The sequence below is a fragment of the Cetorhinus maximus genome, chromosome 3, assembly GCF_964194155.1.
Source record: "Cetorhinus maximus chromosome 3, sCetMax3.hap1.1, whole genome shotgun sequence".
NCBI lineage: Eukaryota > Metazoa > Chordata > Chondrichthyes > Lamniformes > Cetorhinidae > Cetorhinus > Cetorhinus maximus.
Genome location: NC_135881.1, coordinates 153976021 through 153992225, shown reverse-complemented (window position 1 = coordinate 153992225; position 16205 = coordinate 153976021). Strand labels below are relative to the sequence as shown.

The 16205-nt window shown below is 38.9% G+C and overlaps 1 protein-coding gene across 4 annotated transcripts in view; it reads right to left on the bottom strand.

The window, feature by feature from the left end:
• LOC144678972 (triple functional domain protein) overlaps positions 1 to 16205 on the bottom strand; it is a 663567-nt gene that overhangs the window by 395315 nt on the left and 252047 nt on the right. For all 4 annotated transcript variants that reach the window (XM_078539119.1, XM_078539117.1, XM_078539118.1 and 1 more), the window contains exon 6: positions 8676 to 8798. In XM_078539119.1, coding sequence (XP_078395245.1) covers positions 8676 to 8798 — 123 coding nt within the window. The remainder of the gene's footprint in view (positions 1 to 8675; positions 8799 to 16205) is intronic.

Genomic DNA, 16205 nt, shown 5'->3' with positions numbered 1-16205 from the left:
TCATTACAATGTGATGTTTGAGGGTCAGTTATGATAATTACATGCAATAATCTCTTGCAATACCACTCAAGGCATGTTGGAGGCTGTGTTGTTTTAGAACAACGGGTGTTAAGCAGTATTTTACAGTAACTAAACAAAGAGTTACCCAAGAGCAGAACAGAGAAACAGAAACTTAAATAAAAGGATAAGAGAAAATAGTCTTAGACAAACACCAAGGTACAGAGGTAGCAAGAGTAAGTGTCAAGAAGCAGACAGAAATAGAAAACATGAAATAGAAGGCAAGATGAAAATAGCATCAGACAAGAAAACAAGAGTGAAGAGGGGAAGGAGAAAAAGAACAACAGAGATTAAGGAGCAAGGCAAGAAATATAAGAAGAAAAAAGGATAGAGGCAGAAAGAGAGCCAAAACAGAAGGAAAATGGGAGAGAAGAAGTGAACAGGAGAAAGGAGAAACGGGCATTGACAGGGATACAGAAGGGTAGAGCCAGACAATGAAACGTTTAAAAAAATTAAGGATAAACAAAGATACTGAGAAAAAGTGTATGGAAATATACAAAGAGAAAACAAGGAGAGAGTAAGCATGGAAAAAAAAAAAGGACAACAAAGAATATAAAAGAGAAAACAAGAGTTGGAAACAAGTAGAAAGACGGAGTTACATGAACAGCATTAATAGTAGAATAAGTAGCTAATTTTCTGTTATGTAATTTGTACATTAGTGTTTCTTAAACACAATCTATTTATGACGCCTAAGTTCCCAATTACTACACCATATTTTAATATAGCGACATCCCATCCCATTTTTAACAGATGCTTTCTAATGTCTAATTAAAATGTCAACCAGGATTGGACACCTGCACATATGGCTCAATTTAACACAATCTTACAGTGGTAATTATACATTACACCACCACTTAAAATATGCTACTTTAGTGAAAACCAAAGTTTCAAACAAAAACACAGGCATTTAATTTGATGTTAAAACTGATGCAAACTTGTATCACTTAATAATTTCCCAGCTAATATTTTATTTTGAATTACAATTAAATAAATCTCTTTTTAAAAAAAAAAATCAGTGAAGTTTTATTTTACTTTTTAGTTTGAAAGCAACATATTTATTTCGTTGGAAAAAAAAAGTAATTTAAAAAAAAACTTAAAGGCGGCTTAAAGTTTTACTGTTAAGTATCTAATTCCTCCTCTACTCTCTCCTAAAACATATTAAATTTTATCTGGCCAATCTACTAAGCTATGTCCTCCTGAGGATGCTTACAATCCTCTTCACAAGTTAATCATTTTCTCCACAAATATACGAGAGCGCGCACAAGAGAGAAAGCGATAGAAACTACGGTCTTAAGTGATCTTTGGGAGAAACCATTGTTTACATCTCTCCAATCCAAAAACATTTATTAATTTTGGCTCTCTATTTTCTTCCTATAGTCAACTTCCTATTCATGCTGCCACATTCAATTCAATACCATGCTGCTTAATTTTATCAACAAGCCTCCTAAGTGGCACCCAAAACCTACTGCATTCGCTTCACATCAGTTACTTGTTCAAAGAATTCTATCACCTGCCAGGCATAACTTGCCTTTAAAAGTCCATGTTGGTTATCTTTAATTAACCTACATCTTTTTAATTTGACTGTTAACTTATCCAAATTACAGTCACTTGAACCTTCGCCATTACTGAGGTTAAGCTGGGTGATGCATGATTAGCTATTTCATTCCTTCAGCGGTTAAAATCTCCATCTGACTTCTAATAGCATTTTATGATGCATTTCATTAAGATCTAGTGGCATAGAACCAGACAGGTTTACAATACAGAAAGAGGCTATTCAACCCAAAGTTCATGCTAGCTCCTTCCTACAGCAAGTCAAAACTACTCCCATTGCCCCATGCTCTTCCCAAAGCACAGTGTCTTCCTCGGCTTCAACCATTTAACTAAATTTCCTTTTAAAGGTGCAATGGTGTCTGCCATAATCATTCCTTCTGACAAAGCACTCCATGCTCCAGGAATGCTGCTTCTCCTAACCTCTCTCCTCAATGTCTTTGATTTGAAATTGATAAACTATGATCACCATTTCAGTAACCAGAAAAATTAAGCCTTTCACTATTCAGTACATCAAAATTCTTAATTGTAAAAGGCACAACTCAAAGAGAACAAGTCTGAGCGAAAACAGTGCCAGGGCAAACAGGTAAAAGCGACGGCAGGAAGTCAGTAGGAGGCAGAGAGATCGCTGTGAGAACAAATCAACAAGAAAGGAAGAGGGGTGACTACAATGACTAAAGAGTGCTGAAGAGAGATGTCCTGGAGGGCTGAAGAGAGATGTCCTGGAGGGCTGAAGGACTGAATCTATTCGGTTAGAGTTAAGAAACAACAGAGGTACCATTACACAACTGGATGCATTCTATATGCTACCAACTAGTGGGAAAGATATAGAGGAGCAATTTTGTAGGGAAAGTACAATGAGGTGTAAAAACTATCGAGTGGAATAATGGGGTTTTTAATCATCCTAACATAGATTGTGATCTAACAGTGAAAAGGGTAGAAAGGGCATAGAGTTTCTGAAGTGTATTAAGAAGAATTTTCTTGAACAGTATGTTTTCAGCCTACCTAAGGAGGGGGCATTGCTGGATCTGGTTCTTAGAAATGAAGTGATTTAAATGGATCAAGTGTCAATTGAGGGCCTTTCAGAGAACAGTGATCAGGAGTATATTAAGTTTAGGTTCAACATGGATAAAGACAAGGTTCAATTTCAGTGGGGTGGAAGATTGGCTGGCAAAACTGTAACACAACAATGGGCTGCCTTTAAAGAAGAGATGGTGCGGGTACAGTTGAGATACATTCCTATGAGAGGGGTAAAAAAAAAAGGGCAGCCAAACTTAGAGCTCCCCGAGTGAAGAGAGAGATGGAGAGATGAAGCAGAAAAGTATGACAGGTGTCAGGTTGATAGTACAAGTGAGAACCAAGGTTGAATACAGAAGGTTCAGAGTGGAAAGAAAAGGGAAATCAGTGAGGCAAAGAGTCTAAGAGACTGGCAGCTAACATAAAAGGGAATTCAGAAGTTTTATATAAGCATATAAATAGTAAACAGGTAGTAAGAGAAGAGGTAGGGCTAATTAGGGAGCAAAAGGGAGCTTTACACATGGAGGCAGAGGGCATGACTGAGGTTTTTTATATATTCATTCATGGGATGTGGGCTTCGCTGGCAGGGCCACAATTTATTGCCCATCTGTAGTTGTCCTTGAGGTGATGGTGGTGGTGAGCTGCCTTCTTGAACCGCTGCAGTCCATGTGGTGTAGGTGCACCCACAGTGCTGCTAGGAAGGGAGTTCCAGGATTTTGACCTAGTGACAATGAAGGAATGGTGATATATTTCCAAGTCAGGATGGTGAGTGACTTGGAGGGGAACTTCCAGGTGGTGGTATTCCCATCTATCTGCTGCCCTTGTCCTTCTAGATGGTAGTGGTCATGGGTTTGGAAGGTGCTGTCAAAGGATCCTTCGTGAATTCCTGCATCATGTTGATGGTACACACTGCTGCTACTGTGCATTGGTGGTGGAGGGAGCGAATATTTGTATATGTGGTGCCAATCAAGCAGGCTGCTTTGTCCTGGACAATGCCAAGGTTCTTGAGTGCTGTGGGAGCTGCACTCATCCAGGCAAGTGGGGAGTATTCCACCACAATCCTGACTTGTGCCTTGTAGATGATGGACAGGCTTTGGGGGGGTCAGGAAGTGAGTTATGCATTGCATGATTCCTAGCCTCTAACTTGCTCTTGTAGCTACAATATTTATATGGCCAGTCCAGTTGTTCTGATCAACGGCAACCCTCAGGATGTTGATAGTGGGGGATTCAGTGATAGCAACGCCATTGAATATCAAGGGGCGATGGTTGGATTCTCTCTTGTTGGAGATGGTCATTGCCTGACACTTGTGTGGTGCAAGTGTTACTTACCACTTGTCAGTTCAAGCCTGGAATATTGTCCATGTCTTGCTGCATTTGGACACGGACTGCTTCAGTATCTGAGGAGTTGCGAATGACGCTGTACATTGTGCAATCATCAGCGAGCATCCCCACTTCTGACCTTATGATGGAAGGAAGGTCATTGATGAAGCAGCTGAAGATAGTTGGGCCACGGACACTATCCTGAGGAACTCCTGCAGTGATGTCCTGGAGCTGAGATGACTGACCTCCAACAACCACAACCATCTTCCTTTGTGCTAGGTAGAGCTCCAACCAGCGGAGAGTTTGCCTCCTAATTCCCATTGACTCCAGTTTTGCTAGGGCTCCTTGATGCCACATTCGGTCACATGCTGCCTTTATGACAAGGGCAGTCACTCTCACCTCACTGAGGTACTAAAAGACTACATTATATCTGTTTTTTTTTACCAAGGAAGAAGACCAAAGTCCAGTTTAAGAGGTAGCTGGGATACTGTATGGGTTAACAACTGATAAAGAGGAAGTATTAGACTGCCTGGCTTACCTAAAATTGGAGTCACCAGAGCTAGGTATAATGCATCCCAGGAAACTGAGGGAAGTAAGATTGGAGATTGCAAAGGTACAGCCCAAAATCTTATGGTGTAAGGATAAACACAGCAACTTCAGGCCAGTCAGTTTAATATTGATAATGGGAACACTTTTAGAAATGGTTATACAGGACAAAATCACTTGGGCAAGTGTGGATTAATTAGGGAAACTTAGTACAGATTTGCTATAAGCAACTCATGTTTGCCGACTGAGTTTTTGAATGAAGTGGTAGAGATGCTTGATGAGGGTAATGTGATTGATGTGTTCCATATGGATTTCCAAAGAGTGTTTCATAATGTGCCACATACAAGTTGAAGCCCATGGAATAAAAAGGGACAGCGGCAGCAAGGGTATGGTGTATGGTGTCCTGAGTGACAGGAAACAGACAGTAGTGGGGAACAGTCGTTTTAACAGTAAGATAAAAGCAAAAAACTGCGGATGCTAGAAATCCGAAACCAAAACAAAAATACCTGGAAAAACTCAGCAGGCCTGACTGAGTTCTGGTGAAGAGTAATACGGACTCGAAACATTAACTGTATTCCTGTCCACAGATGCTGTCAGACCTGTTGAGTTTTTCCAAGTATTTTTGTTTTTGTTTCAGTTGTTTTAACAGACTAGATTAAGGTATATAATGGGGTTCTCCCGGAGTCAATATTATGACCGCCGCTTTTCTCGAGATATATTAATGCCCCACACTTGCACGTGCACCGTACAATTTAAAAGTTTACACATGATACAAAACTATGAAGTATTGTAAACTGTGAGGAGGATAGTGACAGTCTTCAAGGGGACAGAGACCGTTTGCTGGAATGTGCAGACAAGTGGCAGATGAAGTTTGATACAATGTGAAGTAGTATGTTTTGTTGGAAAAACAAAGAGAGGCAATATAAAGGGTGCAATTTTGAAGGGGGTGCAGGAACGATGTGTTAGCTTGACAAATGAATGATTTGGCAAGTTCTCATCTAGTCTATGTGCTGCTACCAAGGACATGAAATATGAAACTAACCTGTCCTACCCTGTAGTGTTACACATTAAGTTGGTTGAAACAGGCTTTTTGTTTTTTCATATATATTGGTACTTCTCCCTTCCTTGTTCTAAAAACCATTAGTGCAAGGGAAGGGAGCATCTGCAACTTCTGAAACTGCTTCTATTGGTAGAAGCGTATGGCTGCAAAAGTGACTGTGTGTCACATTGGTAATGCCCAAATAAATGGCGTGTGTCATACATATTGAATGGAATACAATATAAAATTGGAAGTAAAACTGAACATCAATTGAATTGATAACAATAGTGGACATTAATGTCTGATTTTTAAAAATTCCTAAAACTGAAAATAACAATAAATGTCTCACTGCTTAAAAATGCAGCAGCATCATTCTTTAAACAAAAAGTATTCCAGATTATTTTTTACTAAAATAACACCCGTCATGGAGCGATTTGAAAAGTACCTAATTCAGGCGAAGGATGATGTTATCAGACAGTAAAGCATGCTTGCAGTATTAGGTTGCAAGTTGTGTTTCAGCCATAATATCTTCTTTTGTAGAGTATGGGCTATATTTGTGTTATAAGTTGAAAATTAACTTGAACCATTTTCAGGATTTCTTGACATGAAATTTGAAAGTATCTCAATTTTAGTACTGTTTTTAATGGCACCAAGCTCATTGTTCCAAAAGATTCCATATAAAGGGACTGTACTCTTCTGTGGCATAGGCCAAGTTTATTGGAAAATATCTTGCGGTTGATTATAAGGAAACTCAAAAAAAATACAGAATCTAATGGAAAGTAGAGACTTACTGATTAAGTGGATATGGATAAATGGTAGGATATCCTGATTCAGTTGAAAGAAACAAGGTACTATGTCAAATTTGGCAAGTCTGACTGCATCTTGAAGAGGAGTCATATTCAAGTCGAAACATTAACTCTGTTTCTCTTTCTACAGATGCTGTCAGACCTGCTGAGTGCTTCCAGCACTTTGTTTTTATTTCAGATTTCCAGCATCCACAGAATTTGGCTTTTATATTACTATGTCAAATTTGTTCCCGTTGTAACTGATTACAGTCACATTCCCTATGTCAGCAACTCAAAATGGCTTTACAACCTGTCAAATATGTTTATAGAGTGAAGCAGCTTTCACTCTATGCATCACAGCAAACATCAAACATATTTCTTCATGAAGTGAAATAGATGAGTTGCATCATCAACAATAATTAACAAGAGAGGGAGCTAAATTAGATAGGACAAAATAAATCCACATTTAACCATTTTAATTAAATCAGCTGCATACTTTTCATTTTTCAAAATGTATAAACTTAGCACACCTTTTTCTCATGAGAGCAGTTTTAAAAATAGAGTTCAAAAATGGTTGTTAAATTTAAATAATTAGGGAATCATACAGCTGGCCTCCTCTCTCTTCAGTTGAGCTGCAGTGAGTGTGAGCCTTTTGCTCTGCCGAGTATCATTGGGGAAATAGGTCAGATTGCTTGGGCATGGGAACTTAAAGCATCAATAGAGGAAGGAGAGTTCGTGAAGTACTTATCTTGCATTGCAAATAGATTAAAAAAAGACACCAAATATTTTTGTAAGACATCCATTTTCTATTTAAAATGAGAATTGCCATGTTGGCATTGTGCCCAGCAGGAATACACTTTCCTTTAGTTAACAAAGTTGCAGATCAGCTCTCATGTATGTTCAAAGATAGGCATAGTGGAGCCATTCTGGAGGACCAATCATCAATGGTTGTATGCTCAACAAAAAATACTTGGTGTCTACTAGAGGATAGGAAATTAATTTTAAAAAGCAAATATATTTGTATCTGCTATTTTGATACATTGAGCAAAAAGCACTCCCTATAGATTTTCATTCTTTCTTAAACCACTACCCGGCTGTAAATTGGCAGTGATGGTGGGATAGCAGGATTGCTACTCTTATTTTACTTCCATCTTTTTTGAGTTATATTTTATTTGACAGATTTTTAGCAGTGAAATTGAAATATTAATAGTTCTATTACCAACAATGTGACTATTTCATCTTGCCTTGCACTATGCATAGCTAATTTAGCCAGCTACCTACCCCATGGCATTTGTCAATGCTCTCTGAAATTGGCAAGGTGACTCTCCCAACAATTTTTCTAAATTATCTACAAGGAAGCACTTGATCCTCACCTGACACCACAAAATAAACTTGCATTTGCATCGCACCCTAATGTAGAAATGTTTCTAGAACCAAAGGAGATATCAGAAAGGGAGGCTAAGAACTTGGTCAACGGTATGATGAGGTTAGTAGCTCAGATTGGGATCAAACAGGATGATGTTGCAAACAGTTTGGTTGGGTCTGAGGTGCTGGATAAGGTGTGGAGCAGAATTGATAGTAATCTCCGAACTACAGCACCATTAATGCCAAAATCCCAATGTGTGGAAACACAAACCGACGTGTGTTTGTATTATCACAATCTACCTGCCAATATATTATTTCTTCCACCCTTTCCCTCTACCTAGAGAACAGTGACTTCTACAGATCCACAGTTCCACAGAGAGCAAAAGCTGAACAGTTCTTCAATCAAGTCATGTATCAGTTTACACAGTTCTGTTTAACTTCAGTCGTCATTGTGATCAAAGATCCACAATCCTGCAGTTCTATCAGCAATTGTTCGATAGCAATAGACAAATTAAGAGCAAAAATACAAGACAGTTTTCACATCCATAGCTAAATCGGAAGGTCTATATTACCTTTCAACACACTAAGTCACTCATTGCTTCAATAGATTAATACATGTAATTTGATCAGTATAAAAGCTTCAGATCTGGATTAAAACTGTTGCCTATAGTGTGTCCCCCCTCCATTAATAGTTGGGTAGAGCTCATTAATTAGCAAAGTTAGTAATTTGCCATAATACAGCTACCCTCGCCAAATTCCACAAATGTCAACCATATGCACTGCAACGTGATATTAGAACGCTATTAATTTTGCATTGAAGTACCAGAGTTAGTGAAAACCTGTTTGAAAGAATTTAAGCAATAACAAATAATTTGCCTTATTCATTAGTGAAACACATCGCAGCTCTTTACCAAAACTTCTCTCTTTGCCCCACCTGAAAAGCAGAAACGCAATACTTACTGCATCAACTTTTGTGTTTCTCATCTATAGATCCTTACCATGCAGTTCATTGCAAAGTGATTGTGCTGTGTTTGAAGTTCCATCGCGTGCTGATGAGTAGCTCCAATCTCCGTGTAGCTATTCAAAAAGAGTCCTTTGTTGTGAGAGATCCAGTCAAACATCTGAATAGAAGCATGAGATTTATTAAACACATTGAATCTCAATTAGATTTATGAAATGACACATTGCGATGGACACTGGGTGACTTGTAAGTTATTGCACAGCAGTGACTGAAAACAAAAAGGCACAGTGTGCGAGACGGATCAGTCTAATTTAACACAGGCTGCATCTCCTTCAGCTTCATCGTTTCTTTGTACACAACTTGCTTGAATAGCAACAGGCAATTTTACCAGGCACTTTGGGCACACTTTTATAATGGAGGTCTGGCAACAGCCCTACACGTGCGTAGTAACAGGAGAATAATTTGAGAATTTAAAGGGGCCTGACACACAGTAAACTGTTTTCAAAAGTACAATAAAGGAATCAGTGTTGCAGTGTTGATGGTATTACATTAATTGTTTACAACTAATTACAGGTTGGAAAATTACCTGACAAACGCACTGCAAATTTATGTTGGAGCATATACAGCTGTACTATTGTATACAGCATAATGAAATATGCATCATACAGGTGGAGGTTTTTTAAATATTTGAATGACATGCATCCTTCACACACTGCAGTATTGCCTAGTTTTATAGATTCTGGGGAAACTGTGCACTGAACACATACATGGAAATGTGAAGGCTTGGCTCAGTTGGTAGTACTCTTGCTTCAGAAGATTGTGGATTGAAGCCTGATTGCAGGACTTGAGCACATAAGATAAGATGATACTTCAATGAAATGCTGAAGACATTCTAGATTGTCACACATTCGGCTGAGTTTTAAATTGTTGATGGATCAGATGGATGTTAAGAATCATTATCATTGTGCCGGATCTTGCGGTCAGCAGTACAGCAAGGGCAGGAATTAAGTCTCGTTCTAGCAATCTCTCTAGCGAGAATTTCACCTCTAGTGGCAAGCAGAGGCACTGTAACTGTTTGCAGCATTCTTTATGGAGGATTCACAGCGTGCAGCTGAAGTGATGTCACTAGGCTCTCAAAGCAGCCAATCAGATTAAAGGGTTTTCACAAAAACCCTCCCCCACCATAGAAAGAAACTAAAAGCACTAAAATAAAATCACTTCTAAAATTTTTATGTTGAATAAATTAAAGATTGGGGCACACTTGGTGTGAAGGTGGAAGCTAAAATATTCAGAATTTTTAAAAATTATTTTTAAAATGTAGCTTTACTAATTAATCATCTAACAGCGTGCCAGGATTTTGACATTATAGCTTCAGAACAATTCTGTTCTTCATCAAATTTTGTTAATCATTTCAGCATTTAAAACCTCTGCTAAGGTGCAACTTTTTAAGGGGTTTCAAACACATACTGACAGCTTACCATCAACCACCCTCCCACCACCCCCAGCAAAACCCAGCCTATTATCCAGTAGGCAAGTGCTTAGGATATCCAGATAATGCAGCTAAAGAATATAGGCAACCTTATTAGGTAGGTATTCTTATGTTTCTTCTTCATTTAGCATCCCTCACATGCCATAGGTACACAAAATAGTAAGGGACAGGAGTCACTGCACTATTATGACAACTCTGTTGGAGGTATTGTGTGCTGCAGCTAAATTTAAATAGTGATACTTAGAAACATTTAAGCATATAAGCATTGCTCTAAGTGATAGGCATTTATGTGCTATTAATTATAAGTCTATTGACAAATGACCAGGAAGCACCCATGTACGACTTTTGGAAAACTATGAAGCTATTGCAGCAGCAAGGTGAGATTTAGGGCCTTCCTGAGGATTGTCATGGAATATGAACATATGAAATAGGAGCAGGTCATCGGCCCCTCAAGCCTGCTCTGCCATTCAATAAGATCAAGGCTGATCTGTCTGAGCTTCGAGTTTCACATTCCCATCTACTCCCGATAACCTTTGATTTCCTTGTCTAACAAGAATCTATCTACCTTTGCCTCAAAAATATTCAGCGACCCTGCTTCAGCCGCCTTCTAAGGTGGAGAGTTCCTAAGTTGCACAACACTAGAGAAAAAATTTCTCCTCATCTCTGTCTTATAAGGGCGATCCCTAATTTTAAAACAGTGCCCCCCCCTATTTCATGACTCAACCACAACAGGAAACATGCTTTCCACGTCCACCCTGTCAAGGCCATTCAGGATCTAATATACTACAATCAAGTCACACCTCACTCTTCGAAACTCTACTGGAAACAAGCCCAGCCTGTCCAACCTATCCTCATAAGACAACCCACTCATTCCAGGTATCAACCCTCATAAAAGAACCCACTCATTCCAGGTATCAATCTAGTAAGCTTCCTCTGAACTGACTACAACACATTTACATCCTTCCTTAAATAAGACCAAAATTGCACACAGCATTTGAGATGCAGTCTCACCAAGGCCCTGTATAACTGAAGCATTTATCACAAAACTACTATAATATTTTTCATAACATTAATGTAGGCTTATGGCTGAGAGTGTGGACGGTTCTGTCTGTGTGACTGATTTAATTGAATTAGAATCAGGTAGACTGCAAGGCTGAAATTATCAAAAGAATTAGGCGTAAAGCAGGCTTTTGAAATGGAGATGGGCAAGCTAGGATGAGGGTTCCACAGATAAGGTATGGTGGAAATTTGCATTTTAAGATAAGTGGAAAGGCGTTTGGGTTTCAAAGGGATGGTAGGATGTTTACAACTAACAGATAAATAGGGCAAGGTTATGATGGTTATTTTTCCCAAAAGAGGCTATATTGCAACATGAAAGATTTTTATATTATGGGAAAAGTAAATTTCCAAAAACCTGCAGAACAATGGAATTTACAGATTAAAGAAAGAGAAAACATATATAAAAAGAGGGAGGGAAGGCTATATCAGGGGTGTGACTGTGTGAGATTAAAGGGTACACTGTATGCCGCAGTTCTTGTGGAAAAGCCTCCAGTCACCTTAGCAGAAGTCTGCTGTGTCCAGTAACTAAAGTTGTGTTACAAGCCTTTGGAATTCCACTGTCAAGTGGGTGCTGTGATAACCTTGCTGGGTTGATTATATAATTTCAAATCTATTTTGGACTGTTGCCTTAAAGGGGGTATGTAGTTGGGAGCCTGTTTAACTAAGAATTTTGGGAACTGTTAAAACTAACTAATCTTGTCTTTGGAACTTTGTGTATGTTTATTGTTTTTTTTTCTTTTATTATTAAATGTTTTAACTTAATTTTAAAATCTCTAAAGGTGTTAGTGGACTCAATTCTTCTGAATTCAGTGCATAAGCCTTCTTGTAATAAATATAAATTGCAAAACCGCTGTGATAGCGTAGCCAAGTTTCCCTTGTGGATTTGGTCCGCCTGGCACTTGTCACCTGCCACGTCGTAACACATAACATCCTTACTTTTATGTTCAATTCCCCTCGTAATAAAGGATAGCATTCCATTAGCCTTTTTGATTAAATGTTGTACCTGCATACTAACTTTTTGTGACTTATGCTTGAAAAACACCTAGGTCCTTCTGCACGCTGAAATTCTTCAGTCGATCTTCGTTTAAGTAATACTCTGCTTTTTAATTCTTCCTGCCACAGTGAACAACTTCACATTTTCCCACATTATACTCCAATGCCAGGTTTTTACTCACTCAACTTATCTATATCCAACTGCAAACTCCTTATGTTTTCTTCACAACATCCTTTCCTACTTATCTTTGTGTCATCTGAAAATTTAGCTACCATGCCTTCTCTTCCCTCATCTAAGTCATTGATGTAAATTGTAAAAAGTCAAGGCCCCAGCACAAACCCCATGCGGGACTCCACTCATCACGCCCTGCCAAAAAGATCCATCTATGCATGCGTTCTGTTTTCTACCAGTCAGTTAATTTTCTATCCAGGCTGATATGTTACCCCCTACACCATGAACTTTTATTTTCCGCAATAACCTTTGATGTTGGACCTTATCGAATGCTTTCCGAAAATCCAAGTACAGCACATCTACAGGCTTTCTGGAAATCCCAAGTATTGTACATCTACAGGCTCCCCTTTATCCATTGCACATGTTACTCCTACAAAGAACTCTAATAAATTGGTTAAACATGATTTCCCTTTCATAAAATCAAGTTAACTCTTTACCTTGAGTTTTTCTAAGTACCTAGCTATAATCTCTAAATGATCAATTATAACACCTTCCCCACGTCAAACTAACTGGACTAAGTTTCCTGTTTTCTGCCTCTCCTTTCTTGAATAGAGGGCTAATATTTGCTATTTCCCAGTCTGATGAAATCTAGCAAATTTTGGAAAATTAACACCAAAGCATCTACTGCCTCATAAGCCACCTCCTTTAAGACCCTAGGATGAAGTCTATCTGGACCCGGGAACCTGTTAGCCCACAGCTCCACCAGTTTGCTCAGTGCTGCTTCCCTAGTGATTATAATTTCACCAAGTTCCTCTCTCCCCTCCATCTCCCAATTTAAAGCTAGAACTAGAATGTTTTTTGTATCCTTCATAGTGAAGACAGAAGCAAAATATTTGTTGATTTCATCCGCCATTTCCTTATTATCTACTATTAACACCCCATTCTCACTCACTAGAGGACCAACACTCACTTTACCTACTCTTCCTGTTTAAATATCTGTAGGAACTTTTGCCATTGTTTTTACATTTCTAGCCAACTTCCTCTCATACTCTAATTTTTTTCTCCTGATTAACCTTTCAGTCATTCTCTGCTATTGTTTATATTCTGATCAATCATCTGACCTGCCACTCATCTTTGTGCAGTTATATGCTTTTTCTTTAAGTCTGATGCTTTCCCTAACTTCTTCTGTTAACCATTGATGGTGGGTCCTCCCTTTATAGTAGAGATAAGCTTATTCTGAGTATTTTGAAATATCCCCTTAATGTCTGCCACTGCTTCTATATTAATCTATCTCCTAGCCTAGTATCCCAGTTCACTTCAGCTAGCTCAGCTTTCATCCCAACATAGTTGTCCTTATTTAAGTTTAAAATACTAGTCTTAGACCAACTCTTCTCTCTTTCAAACTGGATGTAAAATTCAATCATATTGAGGTTGCTGCTACCTAGGGGTGCCTTTGCCCTGAGGTCATTAATTAATCTTGTCACATTACACAATACCAAGTCTAATTTAACCTGTTCTCTGGTTGGTTCCAGAACGTGCTGCTCTAAGAAACTCTCTTGAAAGCATTCTATGAACTCCTCATCCAGGCTACTACTGCCAATCTCATTTTTCCAGTTTATATGTAGATTAAGGTCACCCGTGATTATTGTCGTCCCTTTATCACAAGCACATAATATTTCTTCTTTCATACTATGTCCTACATTGTGGTTACTGTTAGAGAGCATGTAGACCACCCCCACTAGTGACTTCTTTCCCCTACTATTCCTCATCTTCACCCAAACCGATTCTACATCCTGATCTCCTGAACCAAGGTCATCTCTAACTATTGCACAAATGCCATCCTTGATTAACAGTGCTACCCCTCCACCTTTACCTAGCTTTCTATTCTTCTTCAAAGTCATATACCCCTCAATATTCAGGACCAAATCCTTGTCATCTTGCAGCCAGCTCTCTGTAATGTCTATCAGATCATATTTATTTACTTCAATGTGTGCTATCAATTCATTTATTTTATGAATGCTACGCACAGATACAGAGCCTTTAGTTTAGTCTTTTTGTTATCTTTAACATCTGGTCTTGATTCTTTGTGCATTCTTAGATTTTTCTCTGTCTCTTCCTGCCTTTCTCTGACCCTTATTTCCTAAATTACTATTTTCCTCTCTTACCTTGTCTCTACTCTTTGATATACCACATCTTTCCACATTTGATCCCTAGCCCCCACTATTTAGTTTAAAACCCTCTCTCCTTCTCTAATTATGCAGTTCGCACAAACATTGGTCCCAGTGGTTTTTGACAAATTTCCCTAACTGGAAAAAAAAGAGGCCTTCATTTTTGCCAATCAGGGTGTTTGAGGGGGAGGGATGGGGGGTGGTGGGAGTGAAGGAAGAAAGTAAGGCAGAATATGGGGTTGAGCCCAGTAAGATATGAAGGGAGCAATCATAGTAAAGGGTCTTTTAGCACCAATATTGTCTTACGCTGCTGAATTCCATAGAACGCGCAAAACTTCACATCAATCAAGCGTCCATTTGAGTTGACACCACCAGTATTTGGGCACATGTGACCATGTACTGTAATGTGTGATCAAGTAGGGATCAAAGGTGCCTTTTACAACTGGAGGACGCCCCAAAATAGTTCACCACCAGGTAATTACTTTTAAAGTTTAGTACCTATTGTGATGTAGGAAAGCACAGTGGTCAATACTCACTGTACAAAGTCCCAGAGGGTGGTGTTGGCCAATAAATATTGGTCAGGACACCGGGAGAAATACCCCGCACACCTTTAACAGTGCCAAGGGATGTTTTATGTCAGCTGAGAAGACAGACAGGGCCACTGTTTCATGCCTAACTTGAAGGACTGCACTTCAGAAAGTGCAGTATTTACTCAGTACTGCACAGAAGCGTCAGCCTAGATTTTGGGCTCAAATTTCAAGTGACCCAAAACCTTCTGTCTCAGAGTGTGTGTGTGCTACCACTAAGCCAAGGCTGACACTTCAAAACAAGTATTTACAAATACAGTGAGGATCTTAACAGGAGAGAAATTATCTATAATATTTATACATTTCATATACAAATATATATTGTACAGTATGTGCTTTTAAATAATTGTGGGCAGGAATTTTTCTGTGATCAAAGTGAAATGTGGCAGTGTGAGAGAATAAAACATATCAAAGATTATGGTGAATAATGCAGGATTATGCCAATACACCTATCCTCCATCCAATCTGCTCTTTTCTACTGCTTAAAGTCCATGGCCAAAATAATGGACACATTACAACATCAGACTCCAAGTTCAAAACTATACATTTAAAGTTACCTGTACAGAGAACATTGCTCATCCTGCGTTCTTTTGAAGCTCTTTTCAACACCTTGAAATCGGCTCAAATTTGGCTTCCCAGTCTCCTGGATTTCTCTGCGATCAGGGCCACACAGCTTCGTTGGACTACCCTATAAGACTCAGCTGCCATGATTCTGCTGCTCTGCTATTTAAAGCTTTATAGTAATCTTTTCTAGCCTACAGTACACACACAACCACTGCTGTTACTTGCTGAGCTTCTGACTGTAATTCTGTTTTTGTCTTCAGATTTGCAGCATCTACCCTATTTGTTTATTTCCACAAATATCTCAGAATTGTAATGGTTCAGGAGGCCATTCGGCCCATCATGTCTACACCAGCTCTCCGAATGAGCATTCTGACTTAGTGCCATTCTCCTGCCTTTTCTCCCTAACCCTGCACATTGTTTCTGCTGCAATACTTAGTTGCATTGAATGACAAGCACCAACAACTAGAGGTTGCTGTAGGATAGTGGGTAATACAACAGATTAACAGCATGATACAGGTTCTTTACATCATGGGTT